General features: G+C 39.2%; 1 protein-coding gene across 1 annotated transcript in view; it reads left to right on the top strand.

Moving 5' to 3' along the window:
* The window catches only part of GLI1 (GLI family zinc finger 1), an 81152-nt gene extending 53587 nt beyond the window's left edge, over nucleotides 1–27565 (top strand). Inside the window, exons 3-13 of the mRNA XM_072134896.1 lie at nucleotides 15451–15592; nucleotides 15931–16029; nucleotides 16806–17001; nucleotides 17295–17448; nucleotides 19937–20044; nucleotides 20151–20291; nucleotides 20407–20556; nucleotides 21274–21438; nucleotides 22267–22527; nucleotides 22810–23092; nucleotides 23369–27565. Of these exons, the coding sequence (XP_071990997.1) occupies nucleotides 15487–15592; nucleotides 15931–16029; nucleotides 16806–17001; nucleotides 17295–17448; nucleotides 19937–20044; nucleotides 20151–20291; nucleotides 20407–20556; nucleotides 21274–21438; nucleotides 22267–22527; nucleotides 22810–23092; nucleotides 23369–25812 (4107 nt within the window). The 5' untranslated portion in view covers nucleotides 15451–15486 and the 3' untranslated portion in view covers nucleotides 25813–27565. The remainder of the gene's footprint in view (nucleotides 1–15450; nucleotides 15593–15930; nucleotides 16030–16805; nucleotides 17002–17294; nucleotides 17449–19936; nucleotides 20045–20150; nucleotides 20292–20406; nucleotides 20557–21273; nucleotides 21439–22266; nucleotides 22528–22809; nucleotides 23093–23368) is intronic.
* The last annotated feature ends 275 nt before the right edge of the window (nucleotides 27566–27840 follow it).

Genomic DNA, 27840 nt, shown 5'->3' with positions numbered 1-27840 from the left:
CCATTCTTGGACAATTTGTCTCATTGTAGTGTGTCTACAGGTTCCAAGTAACATGATTAATTAAGAATAGTGTGTAAGAAGTCTGAAGAAGTATCCGATGGACTGGGTGCAATGGAGCACGCAACTAACCTAAATTTGATTATTATCTGACCTTAGAGTACCCATTTTCAATGCTCATGAACACAATTGAGGCATTTACAGCCTATGTATATTCATCAGCCATAACGTTAGAAAAATCCTGATGGTTTGTACCTCCTCTCCATTCATAACTATGAGCTATCAATGCATGAACTCCATGAGACTAGTGTTCAGAACTAAGTTTTGAAGCTGCACAAGCATTTCTGTGGGATTTAACCAGATGGGTTAACTTTCACTACCCATTAGCATCAGTGTACTTGAGCACCCATGATACTTTTTCACTAGTTGTCCTTCTTTGGATTTCCTTTTGGAAAGTTCTAACCACTACATTATATGAACACCCAAAAGAACTATTGTTTTAAAGATGATCTGACTCACCATTTGGCTATATAAATTTGTTAAAGTCAATGAAATTCTTACCATTGATCAATTTTTAATTAAACAACTAATTGACAAGTAAGAATGCATTGGAAAATACATAATATGAGTAGGCAGTTGTAGGATGGCTGAAATTTTAGAACATAATGATAATGAGTACCTTAGTATTTAATGGCTGGTAGAGTTCATCTCAAATTAGGAGATCCAATCCACAATTTTAATTGAAACTATTAGCACTAGTGTCACATATAAACTAAAGCCTTTCACCTAAAAGGCCATATGCTTAGCTTTGCAGGATCGGAAAATTACAAACTGGCGCTTTGATGAACCAATTATTATCTTAAAAGATATTTTCTAAAGGTTATTAATGATAAATATTATTGGTATGTATTCATATTAAGAGAAGAGTGAGAAATATACTAATAATAGAGGGAGGGTCTCCCACCCAAATGTCATCCAAACATCGTATAAACCCAATGTAACGAGTGGCCCTAGTTCTCGAAGACCATGTACTACCAAATATTTACATAGCCTCAGCCATCTCCCCTAGCCCTTGGAAATATAATCTGGTCTGGGTTGTATATTGCATCCCGGTGCTTCTTCTTGTCTTCTTTTGTTCACATGGCTCTGGTCAAAAACACCAATATACCAAAAGGGCTTCTCTGGCAAGTCATAGTTTAGCGTATATAAGAATCTATGAGGGCCCAACTTAATGTGGACTGTAAGAAAAATAAATTGTATTTTCCACTGGGCACTATATAAGGTAAGTTCACACTTGCATCAGAGGTGATTATTATTTTCTTCCATTATAGAATAGCAAAGACAAAACACTGAAGGTGAACAGAAGGTCCATCTAGCTTCCGTTCCCCATAAGCTTCCATGTCTTGACTGTGGACTGCTGTGCTTTTTGCATGCTATAAATAATGGTTGGGCATTATGGAAGCCACCGAATGCAGATGTGAACTTTACCAAACATTTTCATATCATTATATCCTCCTAATTAGATGCATTATACAACAGCCACTGACTATGTAGAATGTAATTGCTGTGACGATATAGTGCCCTGAGCCCTGAAAAACCCTTGATTCGTGTTTTGTATCTTCTTTAGTTTTCTTTCCATCGCCCCTCCTTATTTTAACACCTGCCTAGTTAATCCCATGGAGAGCAAGACAATCCATAACCAGCAGTACTTCTATGTCCAGTCATGTTGGTCCTGCTATTGATGGATACACATGTATCAGTTCCAGCTGTTTGTAAAGTCTAGATTCATGGTCCTTTTCTGATCCTATGAATTGTATGTCATGTGCAGTTGCCATTTGTTTGTCTAACAATGACACCTAATGATTAGTAATTAGTCTGTAGAGCGGGAAGTCAATAGCCATTGTGAGAGGAAAGCCAAGGCGTTAAATATGTTCTGCTGAATACGAGAGGTTTTGCATGAATGCTCTTTATCACACAAAACCTTTCAGGACAAGTTTGTTCTATGAATGGAATGCCAGCCTTCAGATGTGCAAAATATAGATTGATTTCCTTACTGAAAAGAGAACATTTGTTTTGACCAATCTTTGTGCCACAAGAGAAATTATCAGTTACGTCATTGTGTTTAGTTAACAACCACAGCGTTTTCTAGTACTAAGGGAACAATATAACAACAATTCAAGTAAAATTCCTTTAAACTGGTATTAATAGATGCTAGATTATCAAATATTCTGGATTAACGAGTTGTTTTATGGTAAAGATCCTCAGGATAAAATCCTACTGCAATGTTTACTGTAGATATGTTTTGTAGTCTGAATTTCCAATTATAATTCTGTTTTGTATATTGTCTTGGTTATCAGAGGAATTTTTGGATTAATAAAGAATTTAATGCCGCAACAATGTAAAGGTCCCATAAAGATGCACAAAATACTACATTAATTGACGCAAAACGAGGGATACCCCAATAGAAGTCTTGTGGCCCTCCTTAAATTTGATGGGATCTTTTTGACTCATTTAGCATATGTTATTATGAGTGCCCGACGGTTCCAGTTACAGTCTAGAATAATGTAATAAGGGACTGCAGATGTGAACCTAGCCTAATATGATTCATGGGTGTTTAATGAAATTAACATAAAAACTAAAAGTTTTATAATATTGTAACTTCCTTTTAATGGATAATTAGAAGTCCAGGATGTTGAGAGGAAGAAAGATGTATTAAAACAAATGCTCAATACAATAAAAATATTGGATTGAGATAGAAGTTTAAAGTTCACTAAAGAACTTTTTGCCTACATGCTGTCACATATCCATGGCTATATGACCCTATAGTATTCTTAGATCATCTGACAATTTTTAATGTGTAAGGCCAGAATTAGCCCATGCCCTCTTGGTTCTGTTGCATTACCATATTCTTATGTCATTAGAAAACCACAGACAACGGGGCCATAAGTAAAAAAAAATCTTATGACCACCTCAAATACTAACCCTGGCCACACAGGAGAATTTACTGCTAGCAGCTGACCACAGACCAAATATGAGTGCTTCAGGTCCTTTACGTTCCTGCTTTCTATCAGGGAAACCCATCATATTTGCTGTAAATAGAAACAACCAAAAGGGAGCCACAAGGGAAATGCAGTCTAACTACATTGGAAATGAATGTAATATCGGCCCCTTGTATTCTTACTATGAAACATCTATTCTACGCTGCATAAAATCTCTTTGGGCTGTTTTGGTTAAGTACTTCTAAAATAATTACTAGCCATCAGTTATTGGCTTGGCTTCATCCCAAAGCAAACCCAGCTTGTGCTATGTCATAACAGAACTGCAGCGGCAAGTCTACCCATGGCTGTCTTTACAATATCTGATTCCAAACCATAACTAGCCACGAACACCCACCTCGTATGTAACAGAATTAGTAAAATAACAGAACTTTGCTCTGACTTCTATTGCTTATTCACTCAATCTGAAATAGAAATCCTGTTGTATTACGTGTTATCAAAGTGTTTATGTCTCCATACAGCTTCTCTGCTTGTGTTTTCAAGCTCAGCAGTCCATTTATTTGTCTCTGTTCTAAACTGTTCTCTTACATGAATTTCTTACATAATACGACTTATTCCTTATGTCACAGATTTAGCATCTTCAGCTTCCCGTTTTGTGTGCTGTATTTGGAGCATTTGGTCCCATACTGTGTCCATCCCTCTCTTCGTGCTGGGTGGCTGAGCAGGAATGCAGATGTAGGGTGTCAGCGTCCTCTCTCGCCGCTCTGAGGCCTCTTCCTTTCCTGCCTCAGTCCATTAAGTGGTTTTTAGGAATGTCATCTCAGCACATTTGTTACCCTAGCAACATTTCATGCTCCTACCTTCCTATTTTTTAATGTTACTTAAGAGTGTATTTTGGTAAAATAAATATGTTTTTTGGAATTGTCGTGGGCCAGGCAGTAGCTAGTCTAAACATATTCCTTGCATGTCCACGACCATTCAGTCCACATTAAACAAAGTCCGGTTTTCTCTAGTCTGACTTGTTCAAATTACATCTTTAGGTTGTCTGTCTAAGGTGTGGGTGAAATCTTTCCAGAGAAAAGTCATACAGTATATCACAACAGGTGTATTAAATAGCTACAAGGCGTGAAGGACACAAACTTTGGAAACAGAACACCCGTGTACAGCACAGATTATTGGGACCCAGTTCTCCTATACCGAATCATACCTATACCTTATTCATATTCAACCCCTTTTGATTCTTAGACCACCAGTAATTTTGAGCAAAAAATTCTGTTGGTGCATGTTTTTTGCAAGACAAGGCACAGTATTTTATAGCACTTTTATAATTCTACAATTGTTATTTTGACCATTGTCTTTTAACAAAGCTTAAAAAGCATGATAAATTTATTCTCTAGGGTAATACGATTAAATCACTACTAGTAGGAAAGCACAATGGCCTTTGTGGTTAGCACTACATCCTTGCAGTGCTGGGGACCTGGGTTCAAGTCCCAAAGTCAACATCTGCAAAGAATTTGTATGTTCTCTACGTGTTTGTGTGAGTTTCCCCCGGGTCCAACAGTTTCCTCCCACACCCCAAAACATACTTGTAGGTAGATTAGATTGTAAGCCCCATTGGGTACAGGGACCTGTGTATTAATCTGTGTGCGCTATATAAATAAAAGAATTATTATTAGTGATGAATGGAAATGTTCAAGAAATGTTCACAAAGCTGAACTCCTGCCACACCTTGGGACCTCCAACAGGCCCTTAGATGGCATGTAAAGACACCTGTGCCCCCTGTTTGTAGGGGTCACTTCCATTTGCAACCAATTACCATACCATCTCAGCTAAAAGAACGAATGTCTATACTTGGACCAGTCAGACGGACATTGTCTATGGGCTAACAGAATGTGACTAAATGCCTAAAAAAATAGTTCAGATCCATTAATGCTGAGTTGTGACTGCGACTTCAATACAGTATAGACTCAATTTCACCAGAAAGTAGGTGGAGGGAGAGCAGATTCCTATTAAGGTAAGGGCAGAATTATTATAAGGTACAGAAAACACCAATAACAAAAATGTCAGGTTATGAGGTGCATGCAAAATGAGGGAAGTGATCCTTGGTGAGCTTGGTAGCTTAAAGATGGCTTTAAACTCGGACCCCAGACATAAAGAGAAACATCTAAACAACACCATTTGTATTATTAGCATTATAGTATTGGGTTTTTTTAATTTATAAGATGTATTTTAAGATAAAAGTCTTTAAAAAGTCTTGAATATGTTTTCTTTAATCAGTAGTGAAGGTGAAGCTGCCCCTCTTCTTTCCAAGTGTTTTTAACTGACGTCTATCTAAAAATCACAAGTCGCCCTTTACTATCTATTGATGCTAACGGTTACCGGAGTGTTCATAATGAATACAGATTTCACAAGGTTGGCCATACACATTCACACAAATGCCGAATGCTCTCTTGGCTAGACTGTTTTGGTGATGGAATTGAAAATCCAACCACAGCGCTCCCCTTAAAACCTTCTCTTTAGGATACTTGAGTGTCCCCATATAGTTTAAATATTTTTCATTGGTCAACATTTATTTAATGGGGGAGATTTATCAAGGCTTGAACGCCAGTTTTCTGCCAAACAAGTGTTGAAATAATTGCGCAATGACATGAATTGCGATAATTTCCTACCTTCCTCCACCACCGTGTGAGTGGAGGGGCATGATGGGGGCTGTGCTAGGTGGCAGATTGTGACATGGAGGCACAGGTTATAGCGCAATTCTACACCAGGAAGGGCCTGGCGTAGAAGTTTGTGGCAGTTTTGCCAGCGTAAGACTGCTTGCCCACGAGCAAGTGCAATCAGAGGAAAACTCTCCTGAAATGACAGTCCAGTGATACAAGGTTTAGGTTAGGAGATCCCTTCAGTGCACTGAGCATTTTTCTCTGACTGCACTTGCTTGTAGGCATGCATACATACATCACTTTTCACCAATGGCACTTTATGGAGAATCATATAACCTGCAGCTGGTAAAACAGATGTATCTGTAAGACTCATATCTGGATAATAGGGCATAGAAGATTAAATGGGATGTCTTCTTTTTATAACCCCTGTCTGTATGTAATGGAGAAAGCTCATTTTCTTGGGAACCCTGTATAGTCGTGAGTGTGGAGAACCATTGCAAAGAGCATCTGAATAGGTACCATATAATTCCATATCTCTACTGTAGAAATAAGGCTCCAAATGAATTGAGCTCTTAAATTAACCATTTGGTAGATCATCACCTGTGAGATATACTGCACCTTCCAATACAGGTTATCTTCAACACGTGGTCCGCTAAGTTTACATATGTACTTAATAGATTCACATGCTAAAAAAACAATGGAACATGAGACTGTGGAATATAATACATCGAATTCTAGTGAGAGTGAGAGTTTTCATTTCAAAAAGAGGAACCTGTTTAGCTCTATATTACTCTCAAGAAAATAGGTTTCTGTGTATATAAACTATTGTAATAGAATAATGAGAGTCTATTCTGCTAATATGACCTCAAAACATTACTGCCACTAAATGAAATGGAGTATATGTAAAACTAAGGCTTGGGATGACACCATATGTTGTATTCATGTATTCATTGTATTATTACAATATATGATGTGAATATGATATCACTGGGTGCTATAGATGGGTGATGTGACATGGTGTTTGTACGATAATAATCTTGTTACAGGGTAGTGTCCTATACAGTAGGACATTATCATTTATGACCCTAGCTCACGCCGTACATGAACAGATGGCTCACCATATACAGTCCCATCTATACATTTAGCCAAGGTTCTCTGCACTCCCATAAAAGGCTTGAAGTGTTACATCTATTTATAACAGATAAGAGATATATAGTATAACCAGTACTACCAACTACACCCAGTCCAGACCTTTTACAGGAAAGTGGCTGAGCAGTATATAGCTAAGAAATTACCAAAAAGTAAGCAGAGACCATTCCTAGAGTAAAATGGTCAAAAGGTCCAGTCCATCTCCAGACACTGATAAGAGAATATTCACCAGCTCCAACTTTATTGGTGCCTGAACATGGTAATATTACAGATATCAACCCACACAAGGATGCCATAACTTCCATATGATAAGATAAATTTGATTACAATTCAGGCATGTTCTGAAAAAGAGGTAGGTTTGTTAAACCTCTACTAGCAGTAGGTGGACCAGGCAGTTACATTGGCGATCTATTGACAGGCCTTAAACATCAGTATTTTACCAATTATATAGTTGTTAAATATGCTAGGGATGTGAATACTGTACTTGACAACCACTTTTAGTTTTTAGTCCACCACTTTTAGTATAAAATAAATCATATAAAGAAAAATTAGTGACCTTCAATATCAATGTGGCAAAGGTTAAGGAAAACCTATGCCCATATGGAAAAGTTACGCTGAGGAACTCTGAGTCCTCCTCATAAATATGAATATATACCCAACAAACAAAAGAAAACAGAGGAATAAGATACAAAATAACAATATATTAAGAAAGTGAATCAATAAGCTTTATTAGTTACAATGTGTAATAAAAACATATACATATAAAAAGATGGCTACGGGAGAGAAAGAAGTTTACACAAACCAGGACATAATTCACAATAGGCGGCATAATCATAGGAAATATGTAGTATGCTGGAGCATTATATGTGCCCATCCGGTTCACAGCGGTGCCACCAAGGTCACTACAATCGAGTCACTATTGTAGTATATAATGGGTATACGGTGTAAGTAACTGATCCGGAAACCTGTGACCATAGTTACCTGATATATAGAATCCCCAACGCGCGTTTCAACCCGCTGGTCTTTCTCAAGGGGTAGTATAGAGGACCTCTGCATAAACTTTAATTTCCCTATGCAACAGCATATATTTAATATATGCTGTTCTCTTCTTTATGTGGACCATCACTCTACAAGACCATATCTCTATAAAATTTTGGATTGCTGTCCGTGGGGAACCATATTAACTAAAAGCATGGATGCATTTTACTGTATACTAAAATGAGAAATAAGTTAATGATTAGAGATGAGCGAGCACTAAAATGCTCGAGTGCTCGTTATTCGAGACGAACTTTTCCAGATGCTCGAGTGCTCGTCTCGAATAACGAGCCCCATTGAAGTCAATGGGAGACTCGAGCATTTTTCAAAGGGACCATGGTTCGGGAATAAAATGTGTTATTTAATTGAAAAAGAATGTCTTCTGATAAGTTAGCAGATGTATGCAAACATCTGCAATCTATTCTTCACTGTTCCGCGCGTATATTATCTCCCGACAAGTTAGCAGATGTGAAGAACAGTGAAGAATAGGATCATTTAAGTGAAAAACACAGTGAAGAATAGATTGCAGATGTTCGGCACATCTGCTTACTTGTCGGGAGATACGCTGTCTCCGTGCCCCGCTGTCTCCGTGCCCCGCTGTCTCTGTGCCCCGCTGTCTCCGTGCCCCGCTGTCTCCGTGCCCCGCTGTCTCTGTGCCCCGCTGTCTCCGTGCCCCGCTGTCTCCGTGCCCCGCTGTCTCTGTGCCCCGCTGTCTCCGTGCCCCGCTGTCTCCGTGCCCCGATGTCTCCGTGCCCAGCTGTCTCCGTGCCCCGCTGTCTCCGTGCCCCGCTGTCTCCGTGCCCCGCTCTCTCCGTGCCCCGCTCTCTCCGTGCCCCGATGTCTCCGTGCCCAGCTGTCTCCGTGCCCCGCTGTCTCCGTGCCCCGCTGTCTCCGTGCCCCGATGTCTCCGTGCCCCGCTGTCTCCGTGCCCAGCTGTCTCCGTGCCCCGCTCTCTCCGTGCCCCGCTCTCTCCGTGCCCCGCTCTCTCCGTGCCCCGCTCTCTCCGTGCCCCGCTCTCTCCGTGCCCCGCTCTCTCCGTGCCCCGATGTCTCCGTGCCCCGCTGTCTCCGTGCCCCGATGTCTCCGTGCCGCTGCCTGATGTCTCCGTGCCACTCCGTGCCGCTGCCTGATGTCTCCGTGCTGCTGCCCCATGTCTTCGTGCTGCTCCCCGGTGTCTCTGTGCTGCTCCCCGGTGTCTCTGTGCTGCTCCTCGTTGTCTCTGTCCTGCTCACCGTGTTCTGCAATGTGTTCTTCACACATATATATTGTTCTTCACATACTATTTTGTTCGCACCGTTCCGCGCGTATCTTCCGACAAGTAAGCAGATGTGCCGAACATCTGTAATCTATTCTTCACTGTGTTCTTTACTGTGTTTTTCACTTAAATGATCCTGTGTTCACTGTTTTTATTCTATTCTTCATTGTTCTTCACTGTGTTTTTTTAATTAAATGCTCGATCTCGAGCAGGGGAAATACTCGTCCGAGCAACGAGCCGTCTCGAGTACCTTAATACTCGAACGAGCATCAAGCTCGGACGAGCATGTTCGCTCATCTCTATTTACTACCCCTTTGCGGTCCCATCCAGTAAGGGCTTCTTAGAGACTCTTAAGCCCATATTGGTACCCTACAAGGTAACATAATATTTATTTAAACTTTTTAAATGTACATATTTATTTAAAAATGACAAATGTGTTCTGGATGTCCTGCATCAAAACTTTTTTTTTTATTTAGATAAAATATCATTTCACTGACCCATTTATTGCGGGTTGCACAGGCAAAGCGGGGCACTGAAGCATGATGCTTTTTATTTTGTAATCCAACATTTCAGTGTCTTGAATCCTGTCCTGCTGCTTTGTAGGATATATATATATATATATATATATATATATATATATATATATATATACACTCACCGGCCACTTTATTAGGTACACCTGTCCAACTGCTCGTTAACACTTAATTTCTAATCAGCCAATCACATGGCGGCAACTCAGTGCATTTAGGCATGTAGACATGGTCAAGACAATCTCCTGCAGTTCAAACCGAGCATCAGTATGGGGAAGAAAGGTGATTTGAGTGCCTTTGAACGTGGCATGGTTGTTGGTGCCAGAAGGGCTGGCACCCGTTACAACCAAGGTAGGCAGAAGAGCATCTCTGAACGCACAGTACGTCGAACTTTGAGGCAGATGTGCTACAGCAGCAGAAGACCACACCGGGCGCCACTCCTTTCAGCTAAGAACAGGAAACTGAGGCTACAATTTGCACAAGCTCATCAAAATTGGACAGTAGAAGATTGGAAAAATGTTGCCTGGTCTGATGAGTCTTGATTTCTGCTGCGACATTCGGATGGTAGGGTCAGAATTTGTCGTCAACAACATGAAAGCATGGATCCATCCTGCCTTGTATCAACGGTTCAGGCTGGTGGTGGTGGTGTCATGGTGTGGGGAATATTTTCTTGGCACTCTTTGGGCCCCTTGGTACCAATTGACCATCGTTGCAACGCCACAGCCTACTTGAGTATTGTTGCTGACCATGTCCATCCCTTTATGACCACAATGTACCCAACATCTGATGACTACTTTCTGCAGGATAATGCTCCATGTCATAAAGCTGGAATCATCTCAGACTGGTTTCTTGAACATGACAATGAGTTCACTGTACTCAAATGGCCTCCACAGTCACCAGATCTCAATCCAATAGAGCATCTTTGGGATGTGGTGGAACGGGAGATTCGCATCATGGATGTGCAGCCGACAAATCTGCGGCAACTGTGTGATGTCATCATGTCAATATGGACCAAAATCTCTGAGAAATGCTTCCAGCACCTTGTTGAATCTATGCCACAAAGAATTGAGGCAGTTCTGAAGGCAAAAGGGGGTCCAACCCGTTACTAGCATGGTGTATCTAATAAAGTGGCCAGTTAGTATATATATATATATATATATATATATATATATATATATATATATATATATTATACTCCCATTCATATGTTGTTATATTCATTCTGGCAGCAAACATTAAGATTTCTGAAATTGGGACACTTGCAAAACTTCAGATCTACAATGTGTGAATTCACCTCTCAGAGAAGGGGATCCAAGTAAGGAAATGTATTGGCTTTAGTTATAACCGTACCCATGGACACCCATGGACAGGATAGTGTAATGATCCTTTTAGTTATATTTTCTGTATTACTGACAGCTAAAATAACAGTAAAACTTTTTTTAGATACTGATCAGCAGTTATCTTGCAGAAAAGGTTTATTACTTCTGGTTAAAGGATGGATGCGGCTATGCAGACTCAGACTACATACCGTAAATATTCTTCATCATATGGTGAACAGACAACTGAATAGTGAATAGAATAGACTTCCTTCAGAAAACACAATGCACACACATTAGAGGAATATTGAGAGGAGAAGAAAATGAAAGCTTATTTTCTATCTGTTTTCCTGTGTGCTCCATGTATTTATCAGGTTCTACATCTCTATGTACTTGTCAATATCTGACTTTTGGGACCCATGTAAAATAAATCTTCACTGTGTCTGCAAGAGGATAAGGAGCAACTGCAATATACTGTATATTACCTACAATCTACAAGATTATAATTACAAGATATAGGTAATCTATATTACCCATATCTATTTATTACCAACATATGTTATCTCAAAAGCTTCAATGCTCATAATGCATAACAGACAAAAGTCAAAACTATATATATATATATATATATATATATATATATATATATATATATTAGTTTTGACTTTTCAGTGTTATTGACAATATCAATATCATGACAATAGAGATGACCTAAAATCATTAAAAACACACAGGAGTGGTGATCCTATCAATACAGAATATATAATATTAGATCAAAAGTAAAGCTACAATAAGTGTAAACCATATGAATAAATCACAAGGGTCATATTATAATGGATCAATACCATGTATAATATATATATATATATATATGTATGTATAACCCGTATCTGGAGAACATGCTGATTCATAACACTATCTTTATAAGAGGAGGAGGGGAGGACCAGGGCATACTAGTAGAGCCTAGCATTAGGGGCTCCAAAATGCTGTCAGCCCCTGCATACAAACAAGCAATGAGCAAGGTTCGCCAAGGTAGGATACTTTGTTAAAGTGGCTAATGAGTTTGAGCATTTTATTACGGTGTCTATCAAGTAAAATCCAAGAAGTATGCAGCAACTGAGCATGCACCCAGTTACCCAATTCACCCCGCTGTGTTTGGAAGGAGAGGGGTGTGTGTGTGCTTGACCATTGCTCTAATGAAATGGGTGAGGGGTACACAGGATTTCCCTGTTCTTGTTATTGGAGGGTGCCCAGGTTTAGGTGATAGGATTTTATTATAGTAAACTTCTAGAAGTGTTAAAGAAGCATCTGTTTAATATGGCAATCTGTTCATAGAAGATTTAGCATAAAGGTCCAAGGCTTTACAAGGAACATTGGCAAAATTCTGAGTTGAGTATCAAGAATTTCCATAAATTGCTCACGTTTTCCCCTCTGTCTGATTTGTTTTTACACTTCATAATAAATCCAGGGGTATTGGATACTAGTTGTAAGCGATCATATACAAAGGAGAGCTATAAATAGTATATTTCGTCTGTAGAGCCAGCAGTGTTACCAGGGTAATATTGGAAGGTATGGTGACATCAGGTGGGCAGACAAGTCAGAATACGTAGGAGCAGTCCAGCTGGGAGGACTAGTGGAAAAAGAATAACATCATCTAGGACTCTCCAATTCCAGCTTGTCAGGAAGTGAGAGATCCCTTCAGGGAGCTGCCGAATGCAGCTTGTCCATTGTTATGCTGGCTGACTGGATGCCTGGCTTCTCTCAGTCTTCCCTTATACCACCCAAGTTGAAGGAGGAGCATAGTAGCGATGTCAGCTGACCTGTTCCTCATTATGAAGCATCTCAGCTGTTGAACAGCTCAAGTCTGCAACCTAACTGTCTGCATTTGACCTCCCGTGACCTAGCCCCATAGTTCCTGTAAATACTGTAATGGCCTACCGGGTGATCTGGGTGCCTCATGCTGCCCCAATACAGTAACTGTAAATTGCAGGATCCCAGCCCATTTTAGTCAGTGTGCGCTTTGTGAGTGCGTGTACGATGCAGTCACCAAACCCAAACAGTTTTTCATGCTTTCAACAACTTACAACAGCCTCTAAAAATGCAGGGAAAGTACATTCCACATTTTTCAGGCAGCCTGTTTAATTTCAGCGTAATATTTGGCTGACGTACATTAAGTCAGCCGCGGTAATCTCAAGTTACTATCTGACACTTGTGTGTGCCATATGTATACGGGCTTCTCACAAACTGAACATCAGCTTTTTCATAATCATATAAAAGGCGCCAGCTATACTGTAAAACATGTCTTTTTCTTGCCAAAAGTACAAAGAATTTCTGATGAGCATTCCCATATTTTCCCATTATTGAAGAATTCATCGTCATAAAATATCATATTACTGCACCATGAAAGATTGCTTTGGATAAGGAAAAAAAATCAGCCAATTGCTCAGCACTACCAGGGTGGCAAGTACTTAGTTTCAGTTATTACTAACGGAGTAGATTTCTACACATGCACATGGTGCGATCAGTAGCAGATTTTCCAAACCAACATGTTGCAATCAGTTTGTATCCATGCAAGTGAATTAAAGGGAACCTGTCATCAGAAATTTGTCTAATAAACCACTACCAAACAGCATCACATCTTCTAGTTTTTGTTTCTTTCATGGCCCAGTGTAGTGATATGACCCAGAAAATCAACTTTGAAGTGAGATGTAAATTGGTTGTATAAAGTCAAGGTGGAGGAGAGTTCAACACTGAAGTCAAGGTGGCGAGCTCTGACTGCCTCCTCCTCATAGAAATTACAGAGATCTGGTTAGTGATGTCTATGGATGCAGAAGCATCAATTACAGTGAAGGGGGCTCAGTTTAAAATCTCTGCCTCCTTGACTTTATACAACCAATTTATACTCACTTGAATGTTGATTTTCTGGATGAGACCACCACACTGGGTCATGAAAGACACACAATCTGGAAGGTGTGCAGCTGCTTGACAACATACTGGTAGTGGTTTTTTAGGTCCATTTTTGCTGCCAGGTCCCCTTTAAATTGAAATAAAAATTGGAATAAATTTTACAATCATTTGCTGGGAGCTAGAAAGAAAAAAAAATGGAGTCTCTCCTATTGAATTGTTGCAACAATGACCTATCCAGCACATTGTAATGTCATAACATGACAATAGTGACCAGCATTTCTTCTATTTCTGTGCTGTTACTTCCATCACTATTACTTCTAGCTTTTATATATTCAGTCTAAACCATTAAAAGCTTTTATTTACATTAACATCTCTAGCTACTGTATAGTTTTACATGGACCACCTACATTTCATAGACTAACTATTCCAAGTATCGTTAGGACGGGTTGAATAATTCCATCCTGTTACAGATGTTACATGAGTTAAGAACATTTTCTGCTACTTTCCAATCCTTTGGTTTGCCAACTAAGTACAAGCACTATTGTAGCACCACCTAGTGGTGTATTTTCATATTGCACTGAACAGTCTGAATGAAGACAAGCTAGTATTGTGTAGTTTCCCTTGTCAGCAGAACAAATCTGACTCATCAAGTCATAAATCTTTGTTCATCGAATGCGTTTTATGGTATTCGGCTCCTGTGAGGGTTCAATAGAGTGGACTATTGCCATCACAGGGTACACATGGTCTATCACAATGTTTAGGTAGGTGTAATGTGTCATAGTAACATTGCCCATGGAACTATGCTGCCGTTATGGTACCATCTCTTTTCCAGCTGTAACAATGGATATGCATATACTCATCCATCTGATATAAAAGAAAATATTTCCATTGCTCTATGGTTCAGTCCTGATGTGTTTGTGCCCATTCTAGGTACTTTCAATATACATGGGTAATTGGGGGCACGCTGACTGGTGTGCAGCTACCCAGTCCATATCAAGATAGCTTTTGATGCATTAGATATATTATTGTGTCTGCGTCAGTTTTTTGTCTAAGTTTGCACCAAAAAATGTTAGTTTGTGCTTGCACATATATTTATGAATTTTTTTATGCCAATTTTGTATCGTGATTGCACTTTGTCCAACACTTTAAAAACCGTGCATCTAGAGGGGTGTGGTAGTGCAACTACGTCAGATCCTGAAAACAGAGAAGCTTTACTAAGAGTGTGCGTTACTATGGGATTTCTGGCGCAAAATGCATATTAGTGAGTGCACGAAGGCAGATTGCACCAGTTTTCATATTTTTGGGCCACTGTGTGGTCTGGTACATTTCTATTACAACAGTGTATTGGTAGCAGATGAGCTAACCTATAGCAATTTATTGGTATGATTATGATCTAGTTATTTACCATCACAATTCTGCTTCCACCAAAGTTGCTCAGATTCTAATATTCAATAATATAGTAGTTTTCTGATAAAATATTTTGTGACCTTGCCTGGCATTGTACATTTTATATACGGTAATAGTATTCAGATGAAACTTTGTTAATATTAGACAGTTAGCTGGAATTTTATATGATGTGTTATGCTTTTTATTTCTGTTTTTCAGAGATAAATGTGCCACTGACTAAAGACTGGTCTCATCATGGCATCCCGCCAGTGCCCACCTGCAATGTTCAATTCCATGAACCCTCCTATGAATAGCTATGTTGAACATTGCTACCTGAGGTCGCCCAATGTCATGACTGAAGGTCAGTATGTGGCCATGATGAGATGGCAAGATGCAGATTTTGGAGAAAAGGTCACACAAATGTCATAGTTTTCCCACTTCTAAAGACAAGGGGGATGGCAGCCTGCCATGAGATGATTCAGTAAATAGACATCTCCATTGTCTCTTAAAGACTAAATCAAACATTGAGTAAATATTCTTATGTTGTTCTTATAGACTGTCTAGCTATAAACGTTGTATAAATACTGATCCGAGGTGTAATTTTTATGCTTCTTATATACTGATGCTGTATTATGCAGTCATTTGGAAATTGATGCCTTCATGATTGTTTCACACATCTTTGTGTACTTTGGCTTTAAGGTATGAATGAGATGTCCTACTGCCACCAGAACAACCTCATGACTAGTCAACATGGCTTTAGCCTTGCACAAACCAATGAGCAGATGGTTTCTGCAGATGGTGAGTATTCTGTTCTAAAGATAAAATGAGGAGTGATAAAAACTATGGCCAACATTTACTAATGTTGGTGCTTATTGCACCATTCCAACCGGGGAGACTTGTGCTCAAGTCAGAAAATGAAATCTAATACTGCTATGACCAGGTATTAAGTGCTTCCCAACTTAAGGACACCCAAGTTGCAGACGACCCCTAGTTATAGAAAGACCCCTCTGCCCTCTGTGACCTCTGATGAAGCTCTCTGGATGTTACTATAGTCCCAGGCTGCAATGATCAGCTGTAAGGTGTCTGTAATGAATCTTTATTGATAATCCTTGTTCCCATAACAGAAAAAAAAAATTGAGAAAATTTTCCTTATCCCATCCTGGAAAATGTATTTTTAGATTTCCTTCCCAGAATACCAAGTAGAGTATGCATGGCCTTTAAGTCTTCACGCAAAAGTGGCCTTGCAAAAAAGGCAAATTCTCTGTAAGGAGCTAAGTTTCTTCCCAAATTTTCTAGGACATTTTTTCATTGTAAAAATTAAATTTGAACCTGCCCCAGTTCTAAATGGGCAGTCCGATTGGTTTATAGTTCTAACAGGGTTAGAAGTGACTGGGAGCTTGAAAGGTTTTGAAATAAAATGCTTTTGTGTAAAAAGAAGATTATAAAAATGGGTGTTATACAAAGATTATTACATCTAGTCGTCAGGAAAGTAATATTACTGAAAGGACACATAAGTGCTATAAATTGGAGTTTTATGACACATTTACTTACAGATGTGTTTTTTCTCCATTCAGGATCTAGATTTTCCACCCCCAGAAGTTCAGTGAAGCTCAGCAAGAAGAGAGCAATGTCTATATCTCCGTTATCAGATGCCAGTATTGATCTACAGACCATGATCCGTACATCACCTAACTCCCTGGTGGCATTCATCAACTCCAGATGTTCCTCAGCCAATGGCTCCTATGGTCACTTGTCAATAGGAACAATCAGGTATCCAAAGCAGAGTTCTATTGTATGATACAAAATGATTGATTTATATCCTAGTATGGTGGGTTTCCTTAAAGCAGGGTGAAAATTTTGTGTATGTAAGACTATACATAAATATAATAGGTTTCCTCTCATGTTATTAAGTAATAAAACAAATGTTTTGGCACAATCTGTAAATATGAACCGTCTACTTTGCTTTATTGGTGTCATCAAGATTAGTACTACATAAAGAAGATTAAGAATTTACATAGAACTATATCTATATAGTCCTTAAATTGTGTTGTCTTCATTTGCAGTCCATCACTTGGGTATCCAAATTGCCTTAATCACCAGAGACCACAGGGGACATCTTATGGATCAAACCCTTTAATGTCTTACAATTCACATGAGCACTTGTCCAGCAGAGGAGCAGGTGTTCTGCAGTCTCGCACCTCTATCAAGCACTGTCAGGTAGGTATCTACAGCAGGATGTTTATCTATTTATAGACCATGTCCGGCTATGCAACTAATTGATACTGCTCCTTAACATCTAAAGATAAAACATAAAGCAATTTACAAATAATTTTTACAAATTGTGTAAACAGCTTCTATACAGGACTAAGTGTCTCCATGGTTACAGACTACAAACACATTTTCTGCAGTCTGATCTACACATACCTTTTTCCACCTTTGCTTGCTCATCTTCCAACACTAGGAATGAAGACAAATGGAAGATGGTAACATATGACTGCAGGATTCCATTACAAAGCGTTTGTTTGCAGTTTGTAACAATGAACACACAGGTATGCATATAATTTGTACTTAAAGATTGGTTTTATTGAGAGCTCTCAAACCGAAAAACAGTTGCAAAATACACATATTTGTAGTTTTTTTATTTTTTTCATTTTAAACAACAAAAGACTAGTTCTACCCAAATGTATCTTTATTACACTAACTAGTAAAAGGGGTATTGCAATTATTTTTATGTTATTGGTTATCAGCTGCATAGAGGATAACTACTAGACTGGTGGATATAAATCTTTGTTATATTTCTGTTATCTATACAAAAATAGTAGATAAATGGGGGGAGGGTGAAAGATATGGCCTGTCCCAATTATTCCAAATATTGGAAGGCCTATTACTTCGCTCTGTGATGAACCCATATGTAGACTCATATACCAAAATTTAAGATATAAAATTTAATCAGCCCTTTGTGGTTTATTTGGGGACTTCCAATTTCAACTCAATATTAAACTCGCCAAGAAAAGAAGTTTTAAAATCAGAATATTTCTACCTCTAGGGGTGACCCAGTAACCCAAATAGTGGGTGATAAATAAAGTGTTACGAGTTTCCCTCTTGACACCGGAAATACCTCCACCCAGCACTGGACCACCATTGGACAACTCCACGTTACATGAAAGATATTAGCCCCAACCATAGAACATCTAAAACAGCCAATGCTATGTTTGTTATTACATTTACAAAGTATAGAGGGGAATAACAGGTTCTAAAAATAATATTTTGTTGAATCACTCTATGCTTAGGGTTAAACGAAGTTACTGTTACATTTCTTTACATAGTTTCCCATTGTTTCGTGTCTAAAACTCCTATACTGCTCTCCCATTTAATTTGATTAGAGTGACAAATTTTTAGGAGCATAAATCAAATTCATGATGACTATAAGTGTATTGTGCGAATCCACTGTAAATAAGTGCTTATTCCTTACTTTCATAAAAGCATGAAGTATAGATAGTATCTGAAGTATTCATTCTTACTCAAAATCTTTTTAGCAACAAGAGTATCAAGTGAAAATCATCATCAAGTAGTAGTGAAGACCTTTTCCCTTCAAAAAATGTATATCTATTATAGACAAAACTCATCCAACCTAGAGTTGTGCCTTAAGGGAGTATAAATAATTGAGCTTTAATACCAAATTTTTTTTGGAAAAACACCAACTATAACTTGTGAAAACTCTTCAAACAATAAAATTACATTAAGGAAAAGATGGAGTCATAATATCCTCCTTCTCCAGTCAGAAGCGTGTGAAATACAAAAGAAGATTTGCACTCACTAATGAACAGGAGCTGTTCAGGAGAGCGATAATTCCCTCTTATCTGGTTTCCTGCAAACGATCTCCTGGTTAAGGCATACTCATTGTCTCGGCCAAATCAAGTGGTTAAGTAAAGATTTAAAAAAGTCCCCCCAACCACCAGGGACTGTTCTGAGTAAGCAAAACCATGTTAAACTGAGATATCCTATTGGCCATAGACAGAGGAACCTTCTCCCAAATAACTTATTTGATTTTGTCTTAATCAATAAGGGACACAAATTTTGTAGCGCATAATCTTCTATATTGGATGAAATTTTAATCCCCAAATATTCGAAACAGTCTGACTGCTCTAATCCTGTTAAATCTCCATCTTAAGGGACAACACAATTATTCAAGGGGCAAATGATGTATTTCCCCCAATTTATTGATTGGGTCTCCACCTGGCCCAACTGCAGAGTCCCAACGAGACGCCTCCAATTATCCTTGACACTGCGTTGAGATGGGACTATAAACTTCCCTATCCAATGGAATTTTAGTCTTTTTCCCTATTAAAATAATTGAAGTCTTGTACATGAATTTGGACAGACTGGTGGGGGGTCTAAACAGCTGAGGAACCAATATATACCCTTGTACCACATTTTAATCAAGATAAAGATAAACAAGCTCAGCTCTTGACTATCCCTTGTAGTCTGATGATAGAAGAATGCCGAAACATTATTGCTCGACCTGCTACAACATTAAGATGGGAAGTAAGAGATCCTAGCAATCCAACCCCCTAACCTATCAGTTATCGTCCACCCGGTGGATAGTAAAAAAAAACTAAACAACACCAAATACTCCTTTATAAATGCTGTTATTTCTTATGTTTTATGCAAAACCAATTCAATACCATTTTGTTCCTTGCTGTAGCTGAAGTCAGAGCCTATGTCTAGTACAGGATTAGAAGTTATGAATAGTAAACGTCTGGAAGATGGATCTGAGGGTGACATTTCAAGTCCAGCTTCTGCTGGGACACAGGTAAGTTGTTTCTGTAGGTTGTTACAATTTTCATTTCTTTAACAAAAAGATGAACATTAGTATTTTAAGACATTTCTCTTTTTCTTTTCCGTTTTTTTAAAAAAAGGATCCATTACTTGGTCTATTGGACGGACGAGATGACTTGGAAAAAGAAGATGGGAAACATGAGCCTGAAACTGTTTATGAGACAAACTGTCATTGGGAAAGCTGTACAAAGGAGTTTGATACCCAGGAACATCTTGTACATGTAAGGCAGCCAACACCACCTCTCGTAAAAGATTTGACAATGTATTTTTATTACTTTTTTTTTTAAAGAAAATCCTTTAGAAATAAACTAATAACATTGAAATACTCCCTTTTAGCACATAAACAATGAACATATCCACGGGGAAAAGAAAGAGTTTGTATGTCACTGGCAAGACTGTTCTCGGGAGCTCAGACCATTCAAGGCCCAGTACATGTTGGTAGTACACATGAGGAGACACACTGGAGAGAAACCTCACAAGTGCACAGTAAGTTATCCACATGTATGTAAATGTGTAATGTCATGGGCTAAGTGAGGGATAGCGAGGTGAGGGGAGGCCGCTGCTGTCTAGTTTATTAATGAGGGATGTTGCTGCTGGACATTTTATTAGGGACATTAGGGTGCTGCTGGACATGTGGTTAACGAGGGAGGCAGCTTCTAGACATTTTATTAAAGAGTAGAAACTGCATTTGCCACCCGAGGCCTTTACTCCCAGTTTCTTGTGGTAAGACTAGGTATCTCGGTTTACACTCAGGTTGGCTTATACTTGCGTATATGTGATATGTACAATTTTTTCCTCACAGTGAAAAGCCTAAAGATAAGGGGACATTATAGGTGTATGGGGGTTGCTATAGAAAAAGTGGTATTATACTGTCCCCTTTTCTGTAGCCGTCTTCATATTAAAACATTAAAAGGGGATACAGGAAAAATGGCAGCTGCAGGAAAGGGGGTATATTAAACCTGGGGCTGCAGTAAATGGCACATCAGAGGGGTTGGGGTTAGATATGGACTATTTGCGGCGTACACAATTTTATTTTCCAGGGACCATTGTAAGAGGGTTACCCGGGCCGGTCCCTGGTAAAGAAGTTTGGGTACAGCCGGTCCCCACATACAAAAAGGTTGGGGAACTTACACTGTAATAGAGGACTTCTACTGGGTACCACCCATTTATGATGTCCAATATTTTGTGTTTGTTTTCTTTAAGTTTGAGGGATGCAACAAAGCTTACTCACGCCTAGAAAACCTGAAAACTCATCTACGGTCCCACACTGGAGAGAAGCCTTATGTATGTGAACATGAAGGATGTAACAAGGCCTTCTCTAATGCCTCTGATCGGGCCAAGCACCAGAATCGAACTCACTCTAATGAGGTATGATGGATTACGTATCTTTTCATGTTAAAATCATACTCCTACATAGGAATAAACACTGTAGCTAGTTTTAATTTTAACACATTTAACAAACAAAAATCTGTAGGTGAATTTAGGAACATTTGTAATGTATATCATCAGAAACAAAATGTTTATTTTCTTAATTAAAGGGGTTATCCAGGATTAATAAATAAATTAGGACTGGGCTGGGACGGGCTTTTTAAAAATAATAAACGTGTACTCACCTCCTCCACTGCTGATGTCCTATGTCGCGGCCCTTCTGATCCATGCCCCTGTTTGTTTACAGGGGCACAGAATCCACGGACAGGTAGCCGGCCACTCCCATCTGTCCCTGTCTCTTAACATTGTAGAGAACTGGGAGATGGTGTCGGATGGGAGCTTCCGGCCAGCCGCAAGCTCCCTGTGTGCCCCTGTAAACAAACCGGGGCACAGATCAGACAGACCACGGCGCGGGACATCAGCAGCACCGGAGGAGGTAAGTAGACGTTTATTATTTTTAAAAAGCCCGCCCCAGCTCGTGCCTAAGTTATTTATTAATCCAGGATAACCCCCTTTAACTCTTACCATACTCTATTCCTTCAAGACAACCAAACTTTCCCCGTGAAATCTCTAATGCATTCCAAATTGCTAGCCAGAAGGACAGAAGATCACTAAAGTATTAGATTATATAGAAGTTCTATACAAAGGGGAGGAGAAGCAGTCACAGAAACTTGCAGATACACACCCAGGACTCCTGATTTCTGTAAAATGTGGTGAGAGGTGAGGTATGTTTTCAGCATAGCCTAACATTCTTTAATATATTTTTAGAAACCTTATGTATGCAAGATCCCCGGATGTACTAAGAGATACACAGATCCTAGTTCTCTCAGAAAGCATGTAAAGACAGTTCATGGTCCTGAAGCACACATCACAAAGAAACACAGAGGAGATGGTCAACCTCGGAGTCATGCATCTCATGAAGGTGGGGTGACTCAAGGAATAAAGAGTGATATCCAGCATGAATTGGAATCAAGCTCTTCTCAGGCCCGGAAAGATGAGGGAAGACTGACAGTGCCAGATATGTCATTGGTAAGAACTCTCTCGTTGATAGTTATCACCTGTTTCCTCATCAATATGAACACATAAAAGATGATTGAAGGGATCCCATTATTCTGTACCACCTTTTGTTGTGACTTTGCCAGTAATTGTCTACAGCTCAGTCCACTGACCTTTCAATCAGCCAATAATGACATAGCTAAGAGTAGGATCAAAACCAATCTGATACTATATTGATCCCAAGAATAGTCCAAACTTTATATATCATCACAAAAAGAAATCTATTAACCTATTGTTTTGGCCCTTTCTTTACAGAAGTCCCAGGCTAGCCCTGGCGGACAATCATCTTGCAGCAGTGAGAGGTCACCGTTAGGTAGCACCAACAACAATGACAGTGGAGTGGAAATGAATGCCAACACAGGAGGAAGCTTTGAGGACCTTTCCAATCTGGATGATATTCCATCAGTGGAGTCTATTGGGACTGCAGGAGCCTCAGCTCTGAGGAAACTAGAGAACCTCAGGATTGACAAGCTGAACCAAATGCGGAAAGCACCTTCTTCTGTAAAGTCTGTAAAACTTCCTGCAATCCACAACACAGGTAAATGCCTTTACTATGTTAAAGTAAACCTACCAACTAATACGAAGAAGGTGGTAAATATGTAACTTGTCACAAATGGCTCTATTTCCTATGTGATTTATTTCATTTTAGAGCATGTACTATAATTTTTTCTATGGAATTTTTTTCAAATAGTCCATAATTCTCTCTAATGTTTGAACTTTTAATAATTTTAGTTTTATTTTTTTTTCCATCAATTAGATAAATCATGTTTGACAACCTTCATGTTTTCTGTGAATTAATAATTTTTTTTTTCAGTTTCTCAGGGAGAAGTGCCTAGTATTCGTGGTCCAACCCACAATAATAACATCATGGAGTTAACATCTGGTGAACACATAAATCACATGAATGACAGACGTAACAGCACAACAAGTACCGTGAGCTCAGCTTATACAGTGAGCCGTAGATCGTCAGTGGTGTCGCCATATCTTTCTAATCAGAGACCAGGTGATATAGGGAACATGGTGGATACATATGACCAAACTGCATCTGATACCTCTAGACATTCCACTATTAATGGACTTCCGGGGCTTACCCCAGCTCAGCAGTATAGACTTAAAGCAAAGTATGCTGCAGCTACTGGTGGACCTCCACCTACTCCCCTTCCCAATATGGAAAGAATGAGTGCAAATAATCGTATGGGTTTTGCTGTCAGTGACTACCGTGGATCATCTATCGCTTCAGTACTGTCTAATAACATCCAAAGAAGACACAGTAACAATGAGTACCACAGTTATGGAACAGGAATTATTCATCCTTCTCAGGCTCCAGGGGCTGGGATAAGAAGAGCTAGTGATCCTGCAAGACCTAGTGGAGACCCTCAAGTAATACCCAAAGTACAACGGTTTAAGAGTATGTCAAATATGAACACATCAATGATGGGGCGACAGACTCTTGGACATCAACAGCCATACGGGGGATCTGATGTAAATTTACAAAGGCATATTTTTTCACCGCGTCCACCTAGCATCAGTGAGAATGTGTTCATGGAAACAGCAGGCACAGATGTACCATCTCATAATAAGGAACATAGTATGATGGTTGGTGGTGAAATGCAGAATTATATGAACTATCAAGGACAAGGCTCTCCAATGACAACCAATAGCCACATGAACTTTAACCACCAACTTCATGGATTAGATATGCAAAATCAAAATGCGTACTCTAGTCCTCAAAGAACATTAGGCAATATACACATGAACCCAAATAACCATTCCTGTCAGGGCAATGCAATAAGTCACTCAAATTTAAATCAGTGTCAAATGACCACTCACAACCAGGCTTTCCAGAATACGAGGCAGATTACCAGCAACTCTAGTTTACCTGTGCAGTGGCATGAAGTAAGTTCAGCATCAATGGACACATCGGATGGCCAAAGTGCAAACCACCAGATGGTACCACCAAATATGTCACCAGGGAGCCATTGTCATAACCAATACTCAAGCCCAGCTTCTGATACAACCAAACAGGTTACCCTTACAAGCAGTAATTCCTGCCAACAGCAGGCTATGTATGTAAATAATGAAAGGTATAACCACTTGGGTCAGGTGCAGATCAAACCAGAACAACAATTTCATCAGTCCATGCCCTCAATGATGTCCTGTCAGAACATGAAGCAGCAGTCAATGCAGCAGCATGCTTTTAACCAGTCAAATACAATGGCATTATCTCCTGGTAATTCCAACTGTGATTACCAAGGACAACAGGATAGTCAACAAAACCATTGCTACAATGTCGGCCTTAACCCAAATATGCTAAGCCCACAAGGACGAAGGTCACAAACACCAATGATGCAAGTTAAAGAAATGATGGTGAGAAATTATGTTCAATCCCAGCAAGCACTAATGTGGGAACAGCAGCAGCCCAAAAACATGTCAATGGTAAACAACACTGGGGAGGATGTTGACACTGGACAGAACCAACAAAGAAATACACCTCATGCCTCAACATACATGAGCCCCAAATACATGAATTATCAGAACAAACAACCTCAAAACAGCTTAATGAGTCCAAACCCACATGACAACCAGTCAAACCACTCAAAAACCATGAGGAGTCCGGGTAGTCAGAGTTATAGTTTAGATATGATGCCACATCCTCCCTGTGGGCCAAAACCATTAAGTCGGCAGCACAGCATAACCAGTCAGTCAACATATATAGGCAGTCCTTCTCAAGTTAGTCCATCTTACCATTCAGCAGAATCTAGCCCTCGGAGAATGCCTTCTTTGCCTCCTGTTCACTCCCAGCCTGATGCCAATGAAACCACTGGCATGATGTATTATTCAGGTCAAGTTGAAATGCATCATGGGAAAACAGGGAACCAAAAGCTTGCCCCAGCACTAAATCACCCTCAAAGCAGCTGTGATGCACATCAACATGGACAGTACAGTTCTAACCTGGGTTTCGTAAAGCCAGACACCATGCCCTACAGCAGCTCATGTCCAGCATCTAATCCCTTAGATAGTTTGGATTTGGAAAACACTCAAATTGATTTTGCGGCCATTATAGATGACACTGACCACACATCTCTGATGCCACATAATTTAACTCAAAGTGGCCTACCAGGATCATCTCAACCTTCTTCCCATTTAAGCACACCACGTAATCCAACATCCATGGTTCCAAATATGGCCGTATCAGACCTGAACTCTATGCTGTCCTCCTTAGCAGGAGAAAACAAGTTCCTCAACACAATTTCCTGAGTACCCTAAAGCTTTAGTACAATGGACCTGTATGACAACTGCCCAGATCAAGCTGATCACACATGGTGCAGCGCTTGCTCATAATCCTGCCTCCTTTTTTATTAAATAAAAATGCCGGGACTTTTATATACCTTGTGCTTAGATAATGCAAGTCTCTAGTTTTGTTGCCACACAAAAGTTCACACAATATATGTTTGATTAGAATTTTCTATAAATATTCTTTCTTTTTCAAGGATGTTTCAGTGAGACAAATTTGCACATATTCTACAGCTATTTTTGTATTATGATTGTACAATATAGAATAGTTTTTATTACTTTGTACTTAACACAAATCATAACACTGCTGACTAGTTTAGCAGACACATTTCTGTTTTAAAAAGATAAACATGGCGCTGCATGTTACAAGTTCGACATCCTAGTACAGAAACGCAGACGTTCTGAATATCACAAGTGGCCTTACTATGTAACCCAACTCAAAAGGATATATTATTACTTATCACTATTATAATCAATGGCATATCATTTGGGAGGATAAAGATTGCAGTATCCGGTGGGGTCCTGCCACCTATGACAAAGAATCCATCCCATAAGGGGACAGCTTAACCTCAAGCCACTGCAAAGCTAGTGCTTATGGGACATCAGGGGCGAGAAGATTTTCAGCTAACCTTTCCTGATACATTAGGGATAGATAAACATCACAGACTTGTTTATCTATTCACAGGAATATTGCAGCCTATTGGATCCATTTGTCATCTGCTGGTTACAGATGCTCTTTGGAAATTTTTCTAAGAATTGCACTTGGTTAGTGTCAGATCATCCAGGAATGGCATACTTAAGGACATGATAGTTTTCATGCTTAAATCAATATGTACCATTCACATTAATATAGATTCTATGTGCCTTCTGATTTTTTTTCTATTTTGAAGTTGTGAGAAGTTCTTGGAAACAAAGGTGAAAGTGGTGAACAGGAACTAGTAGCTGGCTGGGGTGTAACTTGAGGGGTTGCAGAGGGTGCGGACTTATGGGGCCCATAAGGCCCCTTTTATGTCACTTTCCCATATGCAAAGGCTAGTACTATAAACCCTACATTATAGTCAGGGGCTGGGCACAGACATATCACTGGGACCTATCAGCTTCAAGTTATGCCACTGGTAGCTGGAAAGGGTGTGCCAACAGAATTCAAGTTTCCTGAGTGCTGTGTACTTATATTAGCCCTAGGGTGTCTAGGATGACATTAATAACAGCTAGGATCCAAAATGTAAACCACCACAAGCTAAAGACTCTATTATGAGCTTTTCTTTAGTGTATTTTCTTCATTATTTACACCCCTATCCTTAAAGGAAAGGACACATTAAATATACACCCCTGGTCTCTAAAATTAGCTGCATTACAGTCATGCCAATGGAGCTCTCTCAGTATTCATTTTGCTTTTAACAGGACAATGCTACGTTTTTAAGATAGTTACTGTTTTGCAGGTATTTTATGGGATTAGGTATTTATGAAATACCATACTAAATTCACTTTAATCTAAAGCCTATTAAAGATTTCAGTCATATTATATAAAATCAGGTATCCTAAATTACATGAATCCTGTCAGATTCCTTAGAATGAATCCACAAATTCCCATTGGGAATCAGCTTCTAGAAATGACCCGGTGGAATGACTCTGATTCTGTTATTCTGAAAGACATTATTTACTAAAGAATTCTATCTATTGGGTCTGTGGGTGTCCAGGAAACAAAATAAATTAGACATTTGAAGAAAAACAATTATAATATTATAAAACCAAAGAAGCTATTTTCACAACTTGTTTCTATGTTACTGTATATTTTATTGTACTGTATTTGGATGAATTCTATAAATATAATATAGACAATGAAAGTGACTATTGAGGACTGTAGAACATTTAATATCACATTCAAAGTTTGGGAGTTTTAAAGAATGTCTTATGTAAAAAAGAAAACAAAAATATATTTTTAACAGTTTGAGGGAAGGTTGTAACTTCCTTGTCTGTTTTGTACAGTATGTA

Source organism: Engystomops pustulosus, chromosome 2 (genome assembly GCF_040894005.1).
Source record: "Engystomops pustulosus chromosome 2, aEngPut4.maternal, whole genome shotgun sequence".
Taxonomy (NCBI): Eukaryota; Metazoa; Chordata; class Amphibia; order Anura; family Leptodactylidae; genus Engystomops; species Engystomops pustulosus.
Note: the sequence above shows the minus strand (reverse complement) of the source record. Positions and strands in the feature narration are given on the sequence as shown.